The sequence below is a fragment of the Phoca vitulina genome, unplaced genomic scaffold (genome assembly GCF_004348235.1).
Source record: "Phoca vitulina isolate PV1807 unplaced genomic scaffold, GSC_HSeal_1.0 scaffold32, whole genome shotgun sequence".
In the NCBI taxonomy this organism is placed as follows: domain Eukaryota; kingdom Metazoa; phylum Chordata; class Mammalia; order Carnivora; family Phocidae; genus Phoca; species Phoca vitulina.
The window spans coordinates 24,156,450-24,178,835 of NW_022589735.1; the positions used below are offsets into that span (position 1 = coordinate 24,156,450).

Below are 22,386 nucleotides of genomic sequence, written 5' to 3' on the forward strand. Positions count from 1 at the left end.
GTTATGTCCTGTGGCTGTATTTAGACTATTTGACTTTGAACTTAATTGCCTGTATTATCTTCACGCTGGAGCAGCTGTGTCCGTCAGCCCCTGTGCACAGCATCCCTCCCTGGCCCTTATTTCTGTGGGAGGGCACGGGCTGGGGTGGAGAGTTTGTGAAGGACTTCCTGCAAGCCTTTTTATCAGCTTTCAGTGACATGACCCCAGTTTTATGGAGATACTCTGGGTTTTAGTTGTGGAATCTGGCCTGAAAGTGACGCAGTCAGGTGGGCCTTGGGGTGAACCAGAGGGTATTTGCTCCTCTGGGGACAGGTGCCCCTGCCCTAGTTGATGGATACCTTGGGGGAATGCAGTGCTGTGTGGCCAAGTCTTCGGGTTTTCTATAGTCGATTATTTTTTCGAAATGTGAAATGGTCACATTTTTCATTCCCTCTGCAACTCCACTGGCAGGCCGGATTCGGGAGTGAGTCTTGGGCCAACGCCCTGGGCTTCAGTTTTCTCATTTATAAATTTGTGATGGTATCACCTTCCACTGGGTTGTTAGGTGACCAGATGAGGCACTAGAACCCCCAGCCCCCCACACCGGGCCTGGCTGCAGGAACCTAGCGGGAAACGTCAGCCACTTGTGTTCTGTTGCTATCTGGTAATCCCCAGGCTTCAGAGGTTGTAATCCTGGTCCATGTGGGGCCCCGTCACCCATATGATTAAAAGGAATCATGGGATTACGCCGGCCTTCCAAGCTTGGTGGTCAAGGAGATCAGATGAAGGGGTTTAGTGTATTAGAGAAAGAGAACCGTCCCGCCCCGCCTCCAACTTCATGATTTCAGGGAAGTGGTGTATTTTCCTTAAAAAGAAATTTCAGCAGGAATACATGAATTAACTCAAATAAAAAACGTTAACCCAAAGTGTGAAGACAAGGCTAATCGTCTAGGTGGTGCCGGACGACCTAAGATTGGGGAACACCGCCGTCCCACCGTTTCTCCCGCCACATCCTGCCCGAGCACCATTGGCACCAGACACCCGGCGGGCTCCACCCCCTCTCCGCTGCTCGCCACTGGGGGAGGCGGCAGAAAGGGCGGGAGCGCGGGGCCGTGAGGGCACCAAGGTCAAGGGGGAGGGCGGGCCGCGTCCGGGTCCCTTCGAGCCGTGCCGCTGGCCTTGGGGGAACCCTGCGCGCCCAAGCTCGGCAGCCCGAGTTCTCCCACTTCCAGCCGGGCGACCTTGGTTTGCGAGACTTCCTGGAGCCCAGTTTCCTTTTGGGGGAAAACAGTGGGCGAAGCTGCCAGTGCTGGGATGGGGCGCACCGGGACGAGAGACTGCGGCCTCACAGGGCGGAGGGGTCGGTCTCCGGCTCCCGGGCCGCGGGGTTCCGGTTGCCGGCGCCGCTCAGGAGGACGCTGTGGTCCCGCCCGGCCCCGGCAGCCCTCGGCAGGGCCCTGACTCGCGCGGGTTCTAAAATGAGGACAAAGCCCGCCCGGATTTAGCGTGCGCGCGCCGCTGCGGCCAATGGGACGCTGGCGCGGGGTTGAGTGGCGGGCGGGCACAGCCAATGAGCACGCGCCTTGTTGCGAGGTGCGCCCGGCCCCCGGCATTATAAAGAGCGCCACGAGTCGGCATTGTCAGGCGGCGGCACCGCGCGGGCCCGAGTGAGCCAGTCGGTCGGTGGGCTCCGAGCGGCGCGGAGGAGGGCGCGAGGTCGCGGCGGCTCCGTCGGCGGACGGAGGGGAGGCCCGGCAGCGCGGGCGTGAGCGCGGCCGAGCCCGCGGCGCCTTTCCGGCGGGTGGGGACGAGCGGGCCCCGCGGCGTCATCGGCGGCGAGGTGAGCTGCCGGGCCCGCGGACGGCGGGCGGGAGCCTGGGCGGGAGCCGCGCGGGCCTGACGCGCTGGGGCCGCTCGTTGCAGGAGCCGCCGCGCCCCGGCCTAGGATGTCGGAAGTGGGTGAGGAGCAGCCCATGGAGACGACGGGCGCCACCGAGAACGGACACGAGGCCGCCCCCGAAGGCGAGTCGCCGGCGGGGGCCGGCGGCGGGGCCGCGGCGGGCGCCGGAGGCGGGAGCGCGGCGCCCCCGGCCGGCAACCAGAACGGCGCCGAGGGCGACCAGATCAACGCCAGCAAGAACGAGGAGGACGCGGGGTAGGTGCGGCCGCGGGCCGACCGGGGCCGACCGGGGCGCCGCCTTTGTTCCCGGGCAGCCTTTTGTTGGCGCCACGCGGCGGGGGGAGGGGCGGGCGGGCGGCCGGGGCCTTCTCGCCGCCCGCCGCCCGGCTCCTCGTCGCCCGCCGCCCGCCGCCCGCGCCGGAGTTTGCAGGAGTTTGTTGGGTCGACTTTGGCGCCGCCCCGGGGCCGCTCGCGCGGGGCCGGGGGTGGGGGTGGGAGCGGGCGGCACGGAAGGGGGAGTGCGCTCGGACCCGGGGTCGGGCCGGCCTCGGGCTCCGCGGGGCTGCGTGGGCGGAGTTGGCGCGCGCCCCGGCCGCGGCCTGCCTCTCACCCCCCACCCCTGCGGAGGGCGGAGTCACGGTCTGAACGCGGTCTCCGGCCCCCGGAAGCTTCGAGTTCCTTGAGAGCGAGCTCTCGGCGGGGTGGGGGGGGTGAGGCCGGGCCGGCGGCCTTTTGCCTTACGTGCTCCACGTTAGTCAAATGACTTCCAGTTGTGAGGGTTCAGGGCCTCTACCCCAGGCCAGAGTGCCCTTCCTTCCCCTGCCCGGTCGGGGGCTGCGCAGTCTGAAGCTTCTCCCCGGTCAGGGTTGTGTGCGAGGGTAGTGAAGATTGGGTGACACTTAGGACCCTTGGGGACTCTCAGGGCAGGCCCGTGTTCCGGATGGCGGCTTTGCTTCTGAGCCTTTAGCAGTGAAGGTATCGTCGGGGCCAGTCCTCAAATCACGCTCTCTTGTGAGGCTCGTTGGCACGTGTCTTTACCGTTTCAGAAAAATGTTCGTTGGTGGCCTGAGCTGGGATACCAGCAAAAAGGACCTAAAGGATTACTTTACCAAATTTGGAGAGGTCGTTGACTGTACAATAAAAATGGATCCCAACACTGGTCGGTCAAGAGGGTTTGGGTTTATCCTCTTCAAAGACGCAGCCAGCGTGGAGAAGGTAAGCTGGGCGCTTGGTGTCTGCAGCCTTAAGTTTGTTCTAAGAGGATAGCAGTCTGAGAGCATGATGAGTTCGTGTGTTCTGTAGGTGGTTGAGGTGAGGAACTTTTACTGTTTTTGAAGGGATTAAAGAATAGATTAAGTGGTGAGGGGTATGGGTTTGAGTGGTCCAGGAGGATCATCGTTGGTGTTTATTGCCTTTTTTGTGTCTCTCCTGGGCACTGATAAAGCAAATGTGCTATTGTGAGGACTAGAATGAAGAGTCCAGGGTTGCTATGAATGAACTAGGCATTATTGTAGCTCCATTTTGTGGAAAATGAAACAAAGGTTCAGAAGTGTAAGTAGAAGAGCTCACAGCCAAAAAGGGGTGGACTCCAACCCTAGCAGCCCACCTCCAGCCTTTCTCACTGCTGCTTAACTCATGAAAGAGACGGGCTTTAAACAGACTGTCCCCCTCGGGTAAAGCAGTGTGGGGGGGTGAGGCCTGTAGGCGTTCAGATAAACGAGCTGTACTTGAAGTTTGGAGATGAAGTTGGGTTGCTAAGTCAGGTTAGGGGTGGAGTTTGGAGGGGCCAAACACGTTTTGTGTACCAGCGTTGGGGTCTCTGTGGCTGAGAGAGAGGGCCTTGTTGAGGGTGGTGCTGCTGAGTTACAACCTAATTTTCTTCTGTTGGGACAGGTCCTAGACCAGAAGGAACACAGGCTGGATGGCCGTGTCATTGACCCCAAAAAGGCCATGGCCATGAAGAAGGACCCGGTAAAGAAAATTTTTGTGGGGGGTCTGAATCCTGAAGCCACTGAGGAGAAGATCAGGGAGTACTTCCGCGAGTTTGGGGAGGTGAGTATGGGACCCTGGGAGTGGCCTGCTGGTTGCTTTCTCCCTGCTCCTTGGCAGCCTTGGCTGGCTATAGCCCTCCTCTACAGACAGGGCTACTGTATTCACTCAGGCCTTCATGGGTCTTTTCTCCTGGGAGTTCCCTATGAGCCCTGGGGGTGGGAAGAGGCATTGAATCTGAGCTTTGCATATGTTTCCAGATCGAGGCCATTGAACTTCCAATGGATCCAAAGTTGAACAAAAGACGAGGCTTTGTTTTCATCACCTTTAAAGAAGAGGAACCTGTGAAGAAAGTTCTGGAGAAAAAGTTCCATACCATCAGTGGAAGTAAGGTAAGGTGGTTCCAGCTCTGTCTCTGGCCTGCTGCTGGACAGCTGGCTCTTACAGGGGTGGGTTAGCAGTTGGGCTACCTCTCCAGGGCATTCTGACCCCACTGTATTTCTGCCATGCCTGCTGTCCTGATTGGGGCCGATGGTCCTGTCCTTCAGGGAGTTCCAGGCTGGTAGAATTGGCGGAAACCCAGGATGTGTGGGAGGCAGGAGAAAGGGTGGTTTCTAAGGGCTAGAGCATGTTGAGTAGCCCCTTTGATTCCTGATTGAAAGCTAGAGGTCACGGTGTTCCCAATCTAGGGTCCAAGGTGAATATGGCCTGCAGTTAAAGTCTCAGAAGATTCTAGAACTTCTGCTATTTATGGGTTTCTTTCCTTTGGGTAAAGTCTTTCCTGCCGTGGAGCTTTTTCCTCTTTTCTGTCACAACCAAATCTTTGTTCACTTCCACCCCCTTTGGATCTGGTTTAGTCAATTCCCACCTCAGGTGAAGATTCTTCCCAAAGCTCCCAGGGTTTTAGCAGCTCGTGTCCATGGTCCGTTTTTGCCTGAGGTGAGCAGTGCTGTGCCTGAGAACTGCAGCCCTTCCCTCTGAACTCTGGCCAGGCCGGAGGGGAGGAGGGGAGGGAGTTTGCTTCAGGTATTCTCTAGGTGGCCTCGAGGCAGGTGAGGGTGTGGCTCGCTGGCCGGGTGTGGCAGGTCTGAGCGGGAGTGGCAGCCAGATAAGGTGGGACGGGTAGTAGGGTGGGGCTTCTAGAAGTCTTAATCCTGGCTGGGAAGTTAGACTGGATTTAGGATCGGGCCCTTAGAGTTTACGTCAAATGAGTTTGAATCCTAGGCGCAGCAGCTGGTTAAGAGCTGTTCCCCCAGTGGACAGTGAATGCACAGGACTTTTTTTTTCCTGTGTCTTAATGTGAAGCGGGCAGGAAGTACCTGTAAGGTAGGCAATTGCTACTGGTGGTGGGTTTTGAAATAAATGTATTCAGCGTTCTTAATTAAACAGAAGAAATCAAATGGCATCACTTGGTGGGGGTGGTTTCCTGGTTCGTTAGAGTATGCTTGAATGGTGACATACCGTATAAAATGGTATTTTACAGGTCCTGATTAGGGGAGCATATGTGCTAGGGTACTTTAAAAAGTAAACTGATTTACTTACAAGAGCACTGGGTGGTGGGAGGTCCCTGACCCTAACCCCACCCACAGTGGGCAGATTTTTGAGCAAAAAGGAAACTGACTCTTTGGCTCCTAAGGGGACACCGCTATCTGGCCCTTCCCAACAACAGGACAGTGGTTGGGGGAAGGGGGGAGCAGTGTGGCTGCAGGGAAGCCCCGCCCTGAGCGTCAGTGGCTTTCTTCCTCAAAGCCAGAGGTCAGGGTCGCTGCCTCAGTGTGTTTGAGTGGGGTGCTTCATTTCTTCTGTAAAGAAAAGACAAAATGAGAAAGTGTCCCCTCCGCCTTAAGGCCCCTGATCTGAGAAGCCAGCTCTGATCGCCCTTGCCCAGTAGGACAGGGCTGGCATCAGACCTGCGCCCGGTGTGGGCTCTTGCTACACTAGGTTGGCATTGGCTTCGCTGTCTCTCCTCCCAGTCGTTAGATGCGGAGCTGCCCCTGGGCTGCCATCAGCAGGCCTGGGGTATAGCTGTCACCGCAGTAACTTCTCTGGGGAAAGGTTTTGGCCAAAAAGGCCCTAGTGAGCCCTGGTCCATTGAGATTTTAGTTCTACCGAAAGCTTCTAGCCCAAACGTGGCTTCCCACTTCAGCATGTTTTTTTTTGTTGGTTTGTTTTTCTAAGGATTTACAGAGAGTGCGCGCGTGTTGGGGGGACAGGGAGAGAGAAACCTTAGCAGACTTTGCTCGGCGCAGAGCCCCATGTGGGACTCAATCCCACGACCCTGCGCCCAAACCAAGAGTCGGGACACTTCACCGACCCCGCTGACTGCACCCCTGGGCAGATTTTGTTCTTGAGCAGACGGTCCCGATTGGCCATCTGAGTCTCCGTCAGCAAAGGTCTTTGTCCACCGTGCCTGCCCAGAGCTTGTCGCAGTGGTGTGACCCATTGTTCTCTCTGCTTTCAGTGTGAGATCAAGGTGGCCCAGCCCAAAGAGGTCTATCAGCAGCAGCAGTATGGCTCTGGGGGCCGTGGGAGCCGCAACCGAGGGAACCGAGGCAGCGGCGGCGGCAGTGGAGGTGAGTGGAACCTGGCTCAGTGAAGATGGGTGCTTGTCTGGGGGGCTCTCGCCGGCCTCCGGTGCATGCTGCGCTAGGCCGGGCGAGTCACGGCGGTGCTGCTGCTTGGCATGGCATGGGGGAGCCTGGCTCTCTTGGGGCCTGGGGCCCCAGGGCAGAGGGGCATCCGCATTGCAGTCAGGGTGTGGGGGGCATGAGGGGGCGCGCTTGGCTCGGTGGCGGTCCTGAGTCTCGGGACACCCGTGGGCGGGTGAGCAGAAGGTAGGGCAGGGCTGTGCCAGGCGCTTTACCTCCTTCTGTCCAGGCCCCTCTGACTCCAAAGCCTGAACTTCATCCTTTTTTAAGGCCAAGCTGCCAGGGAGCGTGGGGGGGTGAGGAGAGGGACATTTGAGAGAGAGTGAGCTCCTGCCTCATTTGCCCCGAGAGGAGTTAGCCGTCTGGTCTCTCCTGGCCGATCCCAGGCTTGGGTTTCCGACGCGGGGCCGGGCCCAGGGCCCTCGACCCCAGGACAGCAGCCCCTTGGCTTCTACCTCTGAGTTGCCATAGTAACCCCGCCACCCGAAGGGCAGGATTTCCTCCATCCTAGCTCCTGCGTGTGCTAAATGGTCCATGGGCCCCTGTGCCCTGCTCCCCCCACAGGTCAGAGTCAGAGTTGGAATCAGGGCTACGGCAGCTACTGGAACCAGGGCTACGGCTACCAGCAGGGCTACGGGCCCGGCTATGGCGGCTACGACTACTCGCCCTATGGCTATTACGGCTACGGCCCCGGCTACGACTACAGTAAGTAGGAGAGAGGGAGGCCCCCGCCGCTCACCACCCCTCCCCCGGGAGGCAGGACAGACAGTGCAGGGGCCACCGGCAGCAGGGGCTTTGGAGTCGGACAGGCTGGGCTCGGGGGTCTGGCGCAGCCGCTGGCAGCAGGGAGGAAGCGCTTGAGCTTCTGGGCCTCGGGGAGCCCGTCCCGCCAAGCGCCTGGCACAGCGGGGAAGGCTCAGGAAGGCGGAGCTGCGACCATTGTCGTTCTTGTCCCCAGGTCAGGGCAGCACAAATTACGGGAAGAGCCAGCGCCGCGGCGGCCACCAGAACAACTACAAGCCGTACTGAGGCTTCGGCAGGACGCCCGACCGATCGCACACGCTTGTTTGGATCTCGAGTGAACACAATTATGTACCAAATTTAACTTGGCATACTTTCTATGGCCTGTCCCATGTGCGTCTTATTTAAAATTTCCCCCTTGGAAATCACTCTCCTGTTGACTATTTCCAGAGCTCTAGTTGTTGTAGGCAGCGTGTGGGGGTCTCCGAGGCCGGAGCGGCGTGAGAGGCTGATTGTATTCCCAGGTCCCCCAGAGCCCAGCTGCCAGGGTCTGCTTCCTGCTGCCGCGCCTGGACCTGTGGACCCTGGTTGTAAAGAGTAAACTGTATCTTAGGAAACCAGTGTCACCTTTTTTTCACCTTTTAATTTTATATTATTTGTGTCATACATTTCCTGTTAATGGAAGTGTTAATTTTACTGTACTTTTTGGTACCTTTTGGGAATCTAATGTATTGTAAGGTATTTTACACGTGTCCTGATTTTGCCACGACCTGGATATTGAAGCTATCCAAGCTTTTGAAATAAAAATTTAAAAACCCCCAAAGCCTGGGTGAGTGTGGGGTGTGCTGTGAAGAGCGGGGAAGGGCCTCCTGAGCCTTCGAAGCTCTAGTACCCTCCATGACCAAACCGCAGTTCTCTCAGGCGGGGCCGTGGACGCTCAGCATCGCCAGTGAGCTGCTTGTAAGGACCGGTCCTGCCCAGGACTTGAGCCCTTTTAGAGAAAGTTAAAGGACTCTGACTGGAGGCAGCTTCAAAGGGGTGAAGGTGGTACCGTGAGGGATGCTGCCCCCAGGGCAGTGGGGTCTGAGGCACCTGCAGACTTTTCTGTCTTTCCTTGCTGGTGTTAGTGGGATTCGGTTTCCCAGCAAGGACAGTGTGAAGGCAGTGTCCTAGGGACCGGCTGGATGGGACACAAAGTGCCCCCTCTGGCTGAGCCTCGTTGCTGGCTGGACTGAGGCCCCCCAGAGCTGGTGGTTGAGGCCTCAGACCAGCAAAGACTTGTTTCCCCTCACTTCTAGAACTGGCTTGGGGAAGGCGCTACTTCTGCCCTCTCCCATCAGCTATCAAGTGCAAACTGCTGGGAGAGGTTTCTGGCAGGATGGCTGGAGAGGACCCGGTTAAGAGCAAGGTTTGGCTTGCTGAGGGTGCAGACCCCGGCGGAGGGTCACAAGGAGCGAGGCCCACTCACCTGGGGGAGGGAGGATGTGACGTGGCAGAGCTGCCTCAGGGCCGGAGCCTCAGGGTCTCACAGCTTCTCACCTTTTCTTCCATGTCTGAAAAACAGCACAAAGCGCCCCCGCTTAGCCTGTCTCCAGCATCCAAGCTTCTTGGATGACGGTTTGGAGACTGGGCCCTAGTCCAGCCCCTTGACCATGTACACAGGCCAAGCCACAGGGTCAGCAACGCTGTCCCGAAAGGACAAAGCCAGACCTCCATCAGGTTTCCTGAGACTTGAGGCTCAACGGCAGCCCCCTCTGCCCAGGAGAGCAAAGCCAGGTCCATGCCCAGTCAGCCTGCCTCTCCTCCCCTGGGCAACCCCCCCCCACAGCGGGGGCGGGTTTCTGCAAGGAGCTGGGATTTTGCCCACTGGCCACCCCTGCTCCCAGCTCTGCACGTGCAGCATGGCCTGGAGAGACCTGTCTGCTTCCGTCGCTCTGGGGGGCCCGGTGAGTGCATTTTAGGGGAGACCCTGGACTGATCCTCATGTTTCCTCGGGGACCGGAAACCTGCGGAGGAGTCTCCTTTTGCATTTCATCGGTCCTGGGTGCAAATCTCATTCCAGCCGCTCAGCAGCTCAGCCGCCGAAGGGGATACTGGCCTTCTAAGTAAGGCACCAGGCTCCTGCCACCCACGTAGTACGTCCCCGTGGCTTCACGGGTAACACGATGGGGGTGCTTCCCTGGAGCTCCGATTCCCTTGCCCGGCGTCCAGACTGGTGCCGCCCAGGCAGGATGGCGAGCGGCTCAGGAAGCCCTTCCTGTCACACCGCAGTTCCTTGGTCCCTGCACGGTCTGCAGGATTCGCGGCCTGCTGCGGAGCCCCCTTCCTGGGCGCCCGGGAAGGTCCTAGCTCCTGGCCGCAGGTTGGGCTCTAGAGTCGAGGGCCCCCAGCTCACCTGTCAGGATGGTATCCATCTTGGCCACCACGTGTCGTGCGTTGTCCACACTGAAGCACATCGGGGGTTTAAACTTCAGGACGTTCCTCCCAGGGCCGTCGGTGCTCAGCAAAATGTAGTTCTCTTTCAGCCTGGGGGTGGGGGGCGGGCAGCACATGGTAAGGCCCTGCTGCCCAGCAGCCAAGGAGCCCTTCATGGGGCCTCCCCGCCCCCCCCAGGCCATCCTGTCCCCGGGAGCCCCACCCCTGTCCAGGTCCCACCAGGACACGGCCCTGGCTGCCTCTGCCCGACCTCCTGCCCGCCCGTCCTCCGGAGCCCAGCATTAAGGGCTCCCGTGTGGGGTGCCCTGCCCCTGGCCCCCCCGCCGCCACCCCCGGAGCCCCGGCCTGAGCCAAGCATTCCTGCGCTGCACCGATGCTCACAGGCTGGTACCGTGAACCCCACGCGCCCCCGACCTAGCTTCAGCAGCTTCCCTGCCAACCCTGTTTCTGCTTCCTGCCCCAAAGTAATCTTGAAATCCCAGGGTACTCTCCAGTTTTAATTTCCAATTCTTTCTAGGAAGATGACTTCACTCTCCTTAATATTATTGGTACCTAATGACGTTAACATTCCACATTTGCACTTCGACCTAGGAAGGTAATTTGGCCAGAAAGAAAGGGTCTGACGTGATTGTATTTACGTTCTGACCCCCACTTCCATTCTTTCTCATTCCTTCGTTATTTTTAAGTCTTGCCAGTTTGGCTCCTTTCGCCCGTACCGTTCTTGCCGGCACGGACCGTGGTCCTATTAGAAAGAACAAGGTCTGGACTTGCGATCCAGCCCCACCACCTACCAGTGGGGCCCCCGTGGGTGCCACCCCCCACCCCCACCCCGGTTCTGGTTTCCTCTCTGCACTGGAGAACTCAGGTCTGGCTGCCTCGTTCCCACTGACCCTGAGCCCCGAGGCTCCCCGGAAGGGAAGGCGGTGGGTGAGCTGCTGAGTGCACCTGACCCGCAGAGAAGGCAGGGCTCGGGCGGCAATGGGGGAGGGGGGTCAGTCTCAAAAATCCCAAGGAAGGGAACATTTTTACATTGTTTCTGTTCACACGCTCTTAGAATGATGTGCATTGCACGATCTGAGTAAGGACACACATGGAACACCAGAGGAGTTTGCCAAGGTGGGGGAAGGGTGCTAAGAAGAGAGTCACAAGGAAAAGGGTTGTGAGGCTCAGGCCCCGCCTGGGGTCGGCTGAAACAACACGCGAACTGGGGCTGCGGTGGGGGACCCCGGAGTCCTGCGATCCCGGTCCTCCACATGCCTTCCACCCAGACAAGGAGCAGGAGGTCTGTCCGTCCCGAAAGCCCACTGCTGTGGGAACGGGGAGCCCCAAGTCCGCCTCTGCCACCGTCCCTGGTGTGGCTGCAGGGAAGCTGCTTCCCTTGGGGCCGCCAGGGGCTGTGAAACGCGGCTTTCGGCTCTGGCACCCTCGGCTGGGAACCGGGAACACGCCGCCCCCACCTGAAGCCTTTGTGCAGGGCCCTGGCCACGGAGCTGGCCAGGGGACACACAGAAGGGGGCCCCTACCCCGCTCCGGCCCAGATGCCACCTCCTTCAGGTCACCCTCTGTGGGCCTCCAGCCGAAGCAGAAGGGAGGCTCCTTCCCAGGCAGGGCCCCAGAGGCTGCAAAGGCAACTTGTTTCGAGCAAAAGTACCTGGACACCACGTAGTTCGCCTCTTCAGTTGCTGGTGTCCTGGTTGCCGTGTCTTTGATCAGGTCCACACCAATAAAGAGCCCGACGCCCCTGAAGCACAAAGGTGACATCTTTGGAGGCCAGGCTGAGGGGCCGCGGTCCTTGCTCTCCCCCCGCCGCCTGCGCCTGTGGAAAGCACTGGGGCCTGTGCCTCTGCTTCCTGGGGAGGCTGGGAGCTGCAGAACCCTTGGAGGGTGGTGACCCAGTGGCAGGAAGTGACTGCGAGGGGAGGGGCCCCAGGTGTGACAGCGGAAAGGCTGGGGGTCAGAGCCCAGGTGGACCCTGCTTTCTCTTTCCCTAGAAGCGCCATCTTGGGCAATAGCCCCCCTCGGCGCTTTAGCTCCTCCTCTGTGGGCACACAAGTCCCCACCAACCCGGGTGGCGATGAAGTGATCGAGGAAGCCCCCCTCCGCCCCTGGCCGGTGTTCAGTTAGCGGGTAAGGACCGCTGCCCGAGCCTCACCTGACGTCCCCGATGATGGGATGTTTGGCTTTCTGCTGTCCGAGGAGCCCCATCAGGACGCTGCCCACGGAGGCGGCGTGGGCCTGCAGCTGCTCCTTCGCCAGAACGTCCAGGACGGCCAGGCCCACGGCGCAGGACACCGGGCTGCCCCCAAACTGCGCCAGGGGACAAACGGCGGCTCAGATGCCGAACCCCTCAGAACTCCAAGTACTTGGGGCTAAACGGGCTCCCCCAGAAGCCCCCATGGGCTGTCCTCTTGCCTTTCCCGGTGCTAACATGACTGGGACTCAGGCAAGCTACCCTGGGGGGTACAGGAGGAAGCCCCAAGAGGCAGAATCAGAGGAGAGGGTCCTGTGCATCCCCACAGAGCTGGCTCTCGCTGAGAGGCGCTAGGGCCCCAGCTCACAGGGTAGGCACGGACCCAAAGCGTCCGACTAGGCCCCATCACCTCCGAGCCTGAGCCACATCCAGGAAAAGCCACTTTGTAACTGTACTCAAGGCTCTGGTGGAGCTCCGGGCGGATTCTAGGGCCGAGAGCGTAAGCCGGCTGCCTGCAAGCACGTGTGGCCTGAGGGTCGCTGCGTCCGGCTCGGGCGGCATTATGAACAGCTCTCAATTCGGTGCTCACGTTAACTATGTGGTCCTGACTGACACCTGGCCCACCTGGCTCCGCCGGCAGGGCTGTCCCCTCCAGGCCCCCCGGAGCTTCGGCCCCCTTCCTCCACCTGGCCCTGCAGGTGTCCGAGCGGGGGGGGCCTGTGTCACAGAGAGGGAGGCGCGAGGGTGTCTCTTGCGGACCGCTTTTTTTTTTTTAAACTGTATTTAAAAAGAAAACTTTATTGAGGTAGACTTCACGTCCAATAAGCTGCAAATACAGTGTATATAGTTCAATGCGACTCGACAAGTACACATACCCGTGGAACCTCCACCACAACGAAGATACAGAACATTTCCATCACTTCCCAAAGTTCCTTGTGCCCCTCCACTGCTGGCTCAGGCGACCACTGACCTGCTTTCTGTCACTACAGTTTTGCTGTTTCTGGAATGTTCTCTTTTGTGCCTGGCCGCTTCTGCTCTCCCTGTTTTTGCGATTTCCTGGCTTGTCCTGTGTCTCAGGAGCATGTTCATTTTACTGGTGCATAGTATCCCACTGTATGGACGTACCATCCTTTGTTTATCCAATCTCCTGTTAGTGGTCCCTTGGTTATTTTGATTTTTGGCTACTACGAATAAAGCTGTTTAAGAACATTTATAACAGGGCGCCTGGGTGGCTCAGTCGTTAAGCATCTGCCTTTGGCTCAGGTCATGATCCCAGGGTCCTGGGATCAAGCCCCACATCGGGCTCCCTGCTCAGCGGGAAGCCTGCTTCTCCCTCTCCCACTCCCCCTGCTTGTGTTCCTGCTCTCGCTGTCTCTCTCTCTCTGTCAAATAAATAAAATCTTAAAAAAAAAAAAAAAAGAACATTTATAACAAATCTCGGTGTAAACAGATGTCCTCATTTCTCTTGGGTAAAACCTAGGAGTGGAATTGCTGGGTTGTAATCATAAATGTAATAGCTTTCTAAAGAAACTGTGAGACTTTCCCGAGGTAGTCGTATCGTATTACATTCCCACCATTAGCCTACAAAATTCCAGGAGCTCCCACCCTCAAAATGATTTGGAATTGTCAGTCTTTTTAACTGCAGCCATTCTAAAGGGTGTATAGTTGCGTCCTCTAGATCATCTTCAAACTGGGTGTGCAGAGCCCCGTATTTGAGATCATACAAAGCTTCCTAGGTGATTCTGCCATGAGGCAGATTTCTGATATGTCCAAAACAAATTATGTGTGGAACGGACACAGGATGGATTGAGGCTACTTCTTGTATAATATTATTAACCACGAACTTGTTAAAAAGTGGAGTGTACGTATTAATAGCATCTTTTGTTTAGAATCATGACCCAGCCGAGATGCTGAACTAGCACAGTAGGTAGGTCATTGCCCCAAGATCACCCCAGAGGAGCAAGAGGAGGAAAATGAACAAGTTCTGACATAGTCCTGGGCATCTAGAAGGTCATGCATACACATAGGGCTATGCGCATGCCCTGTGCCATGTGCATGTTCAGGAAAGACCTGAAAAACTCTAAGCTCTTGCCGGTGGTGAGCTTAGACAAGTTGTAGGCTGAGACAGAGTTGTAAGCTGCTTGGCTGGAAGCCAAGATGGTCTTATTAGACAAAGACATTAAATCAGATGTTATGCATGTATTAAAACAACTAAAGGAAACCATACTGCAAGAACTAAAAAGCAGGGCGCCTGGGTGGCTCAGCTGGTTAAGCGACTGCCTTCGGCTCAGGTCATGATCCTGGAGTCCCGGGATCGAGTCCCACATCGGGCTCCCTGCTCAGCGGGGGGTCTGCTTCTCCCTCTGCCCTCTTCCCTCTCGTGCCCTCTGTCTCTCATTCTCTCTCTCTCTCAAATAAATAAATAAAAATCTTAAAAAAAAAAAAAAAAGAACTAAAAAGCAAAGCATGAAGATGTCTCACCAAACATGAATATCATTAAAGAGAAATTTTTAAAAAGAACTAAATAGAAATTCTGGAGTTGAAAAGCACGGTAACTGTAATGAAAAATTCACCAGAGAGGCTCAACAACAGATCTGGGCAAACAGATGAAGGAATCAGCAAATTTGAAGATAATGTCAACTGAGACTGTCTGGTCCAACCAGAAAGAAGAAATGAACAGAGCTTCGGCAACCCATGGGACACAATGAAGCAAACCAACATTTGCATATGGGAGTCCCAGAAGGAGAGGAGAGAGAAAGACACACAAAGACAAAGAGGGGGGAGAAATGGGTAAAGGTGGTCAAAAGCTAACACATTTCCAGTTATAAAATAAGTAGGTCATGGGGATGTAATGTACAGCATGGTGACTATAGTTAATAATATTGTATTATATATTTGAAAGTTGCTAAGACAGATCTTTTAAATTTAAATTTAATCAGCCAACATATAGTACATCATCAGTTTCAGGTGTAGTGTTCAGTAATTCATCAGTTACGTATAACAGTGCTCATCACATCATGTGCCCTCCTTAATGTCCGTCACCCAGTTATCCTGTCCCCCCATTCACCTCCCCTCCAGCAACCCTCAGTTTGTTTCTTATAGTTAAGAGTCTCTCATGGTTGAGACAGTAGATCTTCAAAGTTCTCATCATGAGGAAAAAAAATTATAACTATATGTGATGATGGATGCTAACTAGACTTCTGATCATTTCACAATATATACAAATAATTGAATCATTATGTTGTATGAAACTAATAGAATACCGTATGCTAATTATATCTCAATTAATAAAAGACAATACTGCAATCAGCAAGAGAGAAGTGACTCATCACATGCAAGAGATCCTCAACAAGATTAACAGTTGATTCCTCATCAGAAACCATAAAGGCCAGAGGCAGTGGGTTGACATATTTAAAGTAATGAAAGAAAAAGACTGCCAGTCAAAAATTCTACGTAAAAGTATCCTTTAAAAATGGGGAAACTAAAGACAATTCCAGATAAATAAAAACTGAAAAAATGTGCCACTAACATATACTTCACAAAAATTACTAATGGTATGTCTCCAGGCTGAGATGAAAAGACATCAGATAGGGATGGCTGGGTGGTTCAGTCGTTAAGCATCTGCCCTCTGCTCAGGTCATGATACCAGGGTCCTGGGATCCAGTCCTGCGTCGGGCTCTCTGCTCAGTGGGGAGCCTGCTTCTCCCGCCGCCTGCCGCTCCCCCTGCTTGTGCTCGTTCTCTCTCTCTCTCTCTGACAAGTAAATAAAATCTTAAAAAAAAAAGACATCAGATAGTAACTCAAATCCACATGAATAAAGAGCACTGGTAAAGACACAAAGAGGTTGAAAGCAAAAGGGTGGAGAAGATACACCATGCAAACAGTAACCAGAAGAGTTGAAGTAGCTGTACTAATATCAGACATAAGAGACTTGCAGATTAAAATTGGTATTAGCAACATAGAGAAACATTTCATAATGCCAAGAGTTAATCTATCAAAAGGATATAACCATTACAGACACATTTGTACTTAAAAACAGCCTCAAAATATGTAAAGCAAAAACTGACAGAAGTGAAAGCAGAAGTGCACCATTCAGTGACAAATGGAGCGTTCAGTCTCTCCTTTTCAGTACCTGATAGAACTATACAGAAGATCCACACAGAAAGAGGGGATCTGAACAACACTATAAGCGGACTAGACCTAACAGACACATACAGAACACTCCAAAAAAGCAGAAAAAACACTTCCCAAGTGCACCAATGGACCAAAGAAGTCACAAGGAGATTTAAAAATATAGATTAATGAAAAGGAAAACCTAGCAAAACTTACAGGATGCAGCCAAAGTAGTACTAATGTGAAAATTTCTGTCTGTAAACATGTATGTTAAAAAAGAAAGATCTCAAATGAATAATCTAACTTTCCACTTTAAGAAACCATAAAAAAGAGCAATCAAAACCAAAAGCAAGAAGGAAGGGAATCCTAAAGACTGAAGTGGAAATAAACAGAAATACACTTCTCTGCACTGGGAGCAGCTCTCCTTCCACGGCCCCTCATCCCCTGAAAATGTCCGCCTGTGTAAAGTTCGTCTCCACCCCCTTCTTGGTCAGGAGCACCTCTCAGCTGTTGAGCCCATCACTGTCTGCAGTGGTGCTAAAAGCACCGGAGACACTGACAGATGAGGTACCTTATAAGAGCCTCAGCAGCTTGGCAGCCCCACGTCCCCTGACCTCACTTATTCCTAGCTGCAGCTTCCAAACCAGTGCCATTTCAAGGGACATCGACACAGCAGTCAAGTTCATTGGGGCTGGGGCTGTCACGGTAGGGGTGGCTGGCTCTGGGGCTGGAATTGGGACTGTGTTTGGGAGCCTCATCATTGGTTATGCCAGGACTCCCTCTCTGAAGCAACAGCTCTTCTACGCCATTCTGGGCTTTGCCCTCTTGGAGGCCATGGGGCTCTTTTGCCTGATGGTGGCCTTTCTCATCCTCTTCGCCATGTGAAGGAGCCGTCTCCACCTCCCATAGGTCTTTCTCCCGTGTCTTGTCTGCCCTGTATGTTCCTTTTCCTATACCTCCCCAGGCAGCCTGGGGAAAGTGGTTGACTCAGGGTTTGACAGAGGGAAGACAAATAAATACTGTATTAATAAGATCTTTAAAAAAAAAAAAAAAAATAGAAATACAGAAAAATAAAAAAAACCCAACAAAATCAAAAGTGGGTTCTTTGAGAAGATCAATAAAATTGACCAACTTCAGCTAGAATGACCAACATAAAGACTCAAATTCTAAAAGCAGGAATGAAAGAGGACCCATCACTACCAAACTAACAAACTTAAAGAAGCAAAAAGTATTATAAGGGAATAATATGAACAAATGTATGTCGACAAGCTAGATAACTAGGATGAAATGCACAAATTCATAAAAGATAAAAAATACTGACGCTGACTCAAGAAGAAACAGAAAATCTAATAGACATATGCAAGTAAAAAGGAAAAAATAGTAATAAGTTCCCATAAAGAAAAGCCTAGAACCAGATGGCTCCACTGGTGAATTCTACCACAGTGTTTAAAGAAGAATTAGCACCAATCCTTTGAAAAGCCTTCCAGAAAACAGAAGGGGCATAAGCATTTCTCAGCTCATTTTTTTTTTTTTAAAGATTTTATTTATTTATTTGACAGAGAGAGACACAGCGAGAGGAGGAACACAAGCAGGGGGAGTGGGAGAGGGAGAAGCAGGCTTCCCACCAAGCAGGGAGCCCGATGCGGGGCTCGATCCCAGGACCCTGGGATCATGACCTGAGCCGAAGGCAGACGCTTAATGACTGAGCCACCCAGTCGCCCCTCTCGGCTCATTTTTTGAGGCCAATATTACACCGTGATACCAAAACCTGACAAAGACATCAAAAGAAAACTACAGATCAGTATCTCTTAAGAATACAGATGTGGAGGAAAGGTTCAAGATGGAGGTGTAGGAAGATCCTGAGCTTACCTCCTCCCCAGGACACAACAAATCTACAACTACCTATAGGATAATTCCCTCTGAAGGGGACCGAGAAATTGGAGGAACAGAGCCTCTGCAAGAAGGGACAGCACTGAGACAGATAGCAGAGACAGAGATATACTCTCACTAAGGGAAAAAACCATACCCCAGGGGCAGCATTCCACAGTCAGGAGGGATCTTAAAGGCCCACAACTTTTCCCTGAGGAGTGAGCGATTTGAGAGCCGCATCAGGCACTCCAACCCTTAGATCCCGAACAAAAGAGACAAGATCCCCAAACACCTAGCTTTTAAAACCAACAGGGAGTACATCTCAGAAAACTCTAGAACTACAGGGAAATGAAAACTCTCTCTTAAAAAGCTTACACATAGATCAACTTGACTCGGAAACCAGTGCAAAACACCAGATCGAAAGGTACATGGACCAAAGGTGAAGGAGTCCCACTTACTAATCTTGGAGGGTCTGTTGGAAACATAGGAGGCAGCTGGGCCACTCTTCGAGGACTGAGACTGTGGTGGCAGCCATTTTTGCTATCCTCTGTTCTGATCTGATCCTGGCACTGGTAGGTACCATTCTGGAATCCTCCCTCCAGACTGCTAACCCTATGCAACCATGCACCTCAGCTGGGCTTCACAGCTGAATGATAGCCCCTCCCACCAGCATGCTCACAGCAATACCAGCTGGGCAGGGGACCAGCCCCACCCAACAGCACGCCCACAGGAGTTGCAGGCCTGCCACAACACAAGGGTGCACACAGCCCACACAGGGGACACCCCTGGAGCACCTGGGTCTTGTGGCCAGGAGGGACTGCACTTCTGGGCCCCACAGGACATCTTCTACATAAGGCCACTCCTTCAAGATGGGGAGATGTAGTTGAACTATCTAATGCATACAAACAGAGAATTGAGCAAAAGGAGGAGACAGAGGAATATGTTCCAAATGAAAGAATAAGACAAAACCCCAGAAAAAGAATTAGATAAAATGGAGATGCTTATCTACTAATCTACCCAATAAAGAGTTCAAAGTAATGGTCATAAAGATGCTTACCAAACTTGGGAGAAGAAAGGATAACCATGGTGAGAACTTCAACAAAGAGAGAGAAAATAAAAAAAAATACCAATCAGAGCCAAAGAATACAATACTAAAAACGAAATACGCACTTGAGGGAATAAACAACAGATTAGATGGTACAGAAGAATGGATCAGTGATCTGGAAGACAGGGTAATGGAAATCGTCCAATTAGGACAGTAAAAAAGAAAAAAGAATTTTTTAAAAAAGGAGGATAGTTTAAGGGACCTCTGGGACAACATCAAGTGTACTAACATTCACTGACTGCAGTCCCAGAAGGAGAAGAGAGAGTCAAGAGACAAAACACCTATTTGAAGAAATAATGGCTGAAAACTTCCCTAACCTGGCAGAAGAAACATACAGGTCCAGAAAGCACAGAAAGTCCAAGTTAAGATGAACCCAAAGAGACCCACACCAAGACACATTATCATTAAAATGTCAACAATTAAAGGTAAAGATAAAAGCAGCAAGAGAAAAGCAACTAGATATGTATAAGGGAACCCTGATAAGACTATCAGCTGAATTTTCAGCAGAAACTTTGTAGGCTAGATGACAGTGGCACAATATATTCAAAGTGCCGAAAGGAAAAAAAAAAAAACACCTTACAATCAAGAATACTCTACCTGGCAAGGTTATCATTCAGAACATAGGCAGAGATAAAAGAATTTCCCAGACAGCAAAAGCTAGAAGTTCATCACCACTAAACTGGCTTCACAAAAAATATTAAAGGAACTTCTTCGAGCAGAAAAGACAGTAACTAGAAATAAGGAAATATATGAAAGAAAAAAATCTCACTGGCAAGCTGAGCCACTAATAAAACTAATGAGGGTTAAAGACAAAAGTACTAAAATCAACTACATCTGCAACAATTAATGAATACACAAAATAGACAGATGTAAAATATGATATCAAAACAAAATGTACGTGTGCGTGGGTTGGGGGGAGTAAAATGTGGTTTATGTATTTATTAAAGATTTTATTTATTTGAGAGGGAGGAGGAGGGAGGAAGGGAATGGGGGGGAGGGAGGGAGGGAGAGGGAGAGAGAGGGAGAGAGAGAGAGAACAAGCATGAGCACAGGAGCAGGGGGAGGGGCAGAGGGAGAAGCAGAGTTCCCACTGAGCAGGGAGCCTGATGCGGGGCTCAATCCCAGGACCTGGAGATCTTGACCTGAGCCAAAGGTAGACACTTAACTGACTGAGCCACCCAGGCAACCCCAAATGTGGTATTTTTAGAATGAGTCTGAACTTAACCACCAACTGAAAATAGACTGCTACACACAGGTTGTTATATATGAACCTCATGGTAACCACAAACCAAAAACCTATAATAGATACACAAAAAATAAACAGAGAGGAATCTAAACATAACACTAAAGTCATCAAATCACAAGGGAAGAGAATAAGAGAAAAAGTAATAGAAAAGAACTGCAAAAACAACCAGAACACAGCAAACAAAATGTTAGTAAATACATACCTATCAATAATCACTGTAAATGGACTAAATGATCCAATCAAAAGACACAGGGTAGCTGAATAGATTAAAAAAAAACCCAGGACCCATCTACATGTTGCCTACAAGAGACTCACTTCAGCATTAAAGATATATAAACTTAAAGTAAAGAGATGGAAAAGGATATTCCATGCAAATTGAAGTGAAAAGAAAGCTGGCGTAGCAATTATTATATCAGGCAAAATAGACTTTATTTTTTCAAAGATTTTATTTATTGGGGCACCTGGGTGGCTCAGTCAGCTAAGCATCTGCCTTCGGCTCAGGTCATGATCCCAGGGTCCTGGGATCAAGTCCCGCACCAGGCTCCCTGCTTCTCCCTCTGCCTCTGCTTCTCTCTCTCTCTGTCTCTCATGAATAAATAAATAAAATCTTAAAAAAAAAGATTTATTTATTTGAGAGAGCGAGAGACTGCAAGCATGAGCAGGGGGAGGGGTAGAGGGAGAGGGAGAAGCAGACTCCCCACTGAGCAGAAGCCTGACGTGGGTCTCGATCCCAGGACCCTGAGATCATGACCTGAGCCGAAGGCAGACGCTTAACTGACTGAGCCACCGAAGCGCCCCAGACAAAATAGACTTTATTTTTTTTTAAGATTTTATTTATTTATTTAATTGACAGAGAAAGAGAGAGACAGCGAGAGAGGGAACACAAGCAGGGGGAGTGGGAGAGGGAGAAGCTAGCCTCCCGCGGAGCAGGGAGCCCGATGCAGGGCTCGATCCCAGGACCCTGGGATCATGACCTGAGCCAAAGGCAGTCGCTTTACCGACTGAGCCACCCAGGCGCCCCGACAAAATAGACTTTAAAACAAAAACTGTAATGAGAGACAAAGAAAGGTATTATATAATAAAGGGATTAATCCAACAAGAAGATAAAACACTTGTAAATATTTATGCTTCCAATGTAGGTGCACCTAAATATATAAAGCAAATGTTAACATATGCAAAGGGAGAAACTGATGGTAATACAATAATAGTAGGAGGACTTTAACACCCCACTTACATCAATGGAGAGATCATCCAGACAGAAAATAAGGAAACACTGGCATTGAATGACACATTAGACCACATGGACTTAACAGAACATTCAGAATACTCCATCAAAAAACAGCAAAACACACATTTTTCTTAAGTGCACATGGAACATTCTCCAATACAGATCACAAGGCCATAAAACAAGTCTCAATAAATTTAACATTGAGCATCTTTTCCAACCACAACAGTATGAAAGTAGAAATCAATTACAATAAAAGAATTGGAAGAAACACAAACACATGGAGGCTAAACAAGGTGCTATTAAACAACCAATGGGTGAATGAATAAATCAAAGAGGAAATAAAAAAAACCTTGAGACAAAAATAAAAACACAATGGTCCAAAATCTATGAGAAACAGCAAAAGCAGTTCTAAGAGGGAAGTATAGTGACACAGATCCAGATCAAGAAACAGGAAAAATCTTAAATCAACGATCTAACCTCATACCTAAAGGAATGAGGAAAAAAAAGAACAAACAAAGCCCAAAGTTAGTAGAAGGAAGAAAATAAAGATCAGAGTGGAAGTAAATAAAATAGAGATTAAAAAGAAAAAAAAATAGAAAAGATCAATGAAATTAAGAGCTGGTTCTTTAAAAAAATAAACAAAACCGAAAAATCTATAGCCAGACTTGTCAAGAAAAAAGAGAGAGGAACAAATAAAATTAGAAGTGAAAGAGAAGTTACAACCGATACCACAGAAATACAAAGGATCATAAAAGATTTTCATGAACAATTATATGCCAATAAATTGGACAACCTAGAAGAAATGGATAAATTCCTAGAGACATCCAATCTTCCAAGACTGTATCAGGAAGCAGAAAACCTGAACAGATTATTACTAGTCATGAAATTTAATCAGTAATCCAAAAACTCCCCAAAACCAAAAGTCTAAGACCGAAGAGCTT

At 51.6% G+C, this 22,386-nt stretch overlaps 3 protein-coding genes across 5 annotated transcripts in view; 2 read left to right on the top strand and 1 right to left on the bottom strand.

The window, feature by feature from the left end:
- Positions 1-1,613: 1,613 nt before the first annotated feature.
- Positions 1,614-8,095, top strand: HNRNPAB (heterogeneous nuclear ribonucleoprotein A/B). Of its 2 annotated transcripts, XM_032425273.1 has the most exons (8): positions 1,614-1,819; positions 1,903-2,134; positions 2,926-3,094; positions 3,773-3,931; positions 4,129-4,260; positions 6,330-6,441; positions 7,081-7,221; positions 7,475-8,095. In XM_032425273.1, exons 2-8 carry the CDS (start codon positions 1,926-1,928, stop codon positions 7,543-7,545), a joined length of 993 nt encoding a protein of 330 aa, XP_032281164.1. In that variant the 5' UTR covers positions 1,614-1,819; positions 1,903-1,925; the 3' UTR covers positions 7,546-8,095. The 2 variants fall into 2 exon arrangements, with proteins under 2 accessions (XP_032281164.1, XP_032281166.1); XM_032425275.1 differs by lacking the exon at positions 7,081-7,221 and having other exon boundaries at positions 1,615-1,819; positions 7,475-7,637.
- Positions 4,267-22,386, bottom strand: part of PHYKPL (5-phosphohydroxy-L-lysine phospho-lyase) — a 36,939-nt gene continuing 18,819 nt past the window's right edge. Inside the window, exons 9-13 of one of the 2 annotated variants that reach the window (XM_032425272.1) lie at positions 11,846-12,000; positions 11,345-11,434; positions 9,653-9,783; positions 8,726-8,810; positions 4,267-5,670 (exon numbers count right to left, since the gene is read on the bottom strand). In XM_032425272.1, the coding sequence (XP_032281163.1) occupies positions 8,761-8,810; positions 9,653-9,783; positions 11,345-11,434; positions 11,846-12,000 (426 nt within the window). In that variant the 3' untranslated portion in view covers positions 4,267-5,670; positions 8,726-8,760. Of the gene's footprint in view, positions 5,671-8,172; positions 8,249-8,725; positions 8,811-9,652; positions 9,784-11,344; positions 11,435-11,845; positions 12,001-22,386 lie in introns of those variants that run through there. The other variant, XM_032425271.1, reaches the window with a different exon arrangement.
- LOC116645222 (ATP synthase F(0) complex subunit C2, mitochondrial-like) lies at positions 16,371-17,030 on the top strand. Its single transcript, XM_032425276.1, has one exon. The coding sequence runs from the start codon at positions 16,448-16,450 to the stop codon at positions 16,880-16,882; it is 435 nt and encodes a 144-aa protein (XP_032281167.1). The 5' UTR covers positions 16,371-16,447; the 3' UTR covers positions 16,883-17,030.

Coding starts and splice junctions, on each gene's coding strand:
- LOC116645222 (XM_032425276.1), top strand. CDS start 16,448: ATGTCCGCCTGTGTAAAGTTCGTCTCCACCCCCTTCTTGGTCAGGAGC.
- HNRNPAB (XM_032425273.1), top strand. CDS start 1,926: ATGTCGGAAGTGGGTGAGGAGCAGCCCATGGAGACGACGGGCGCCACC. Junction 4,261..6,329: donor ATACCATCAGTGGAAGTAAG/GTAAGGTGGTTC, acceptor CTCTGCTTTCAG/TGTGAGATCAAGGTGGCCCA. Junction 6,442..7,080: donor CAGCGGCGGCGGCAGTGGAG/GTGAGTGGAACC, acceptor CTCCCCCCACAG/GTCAGAGTCAGAGTTGGAAT.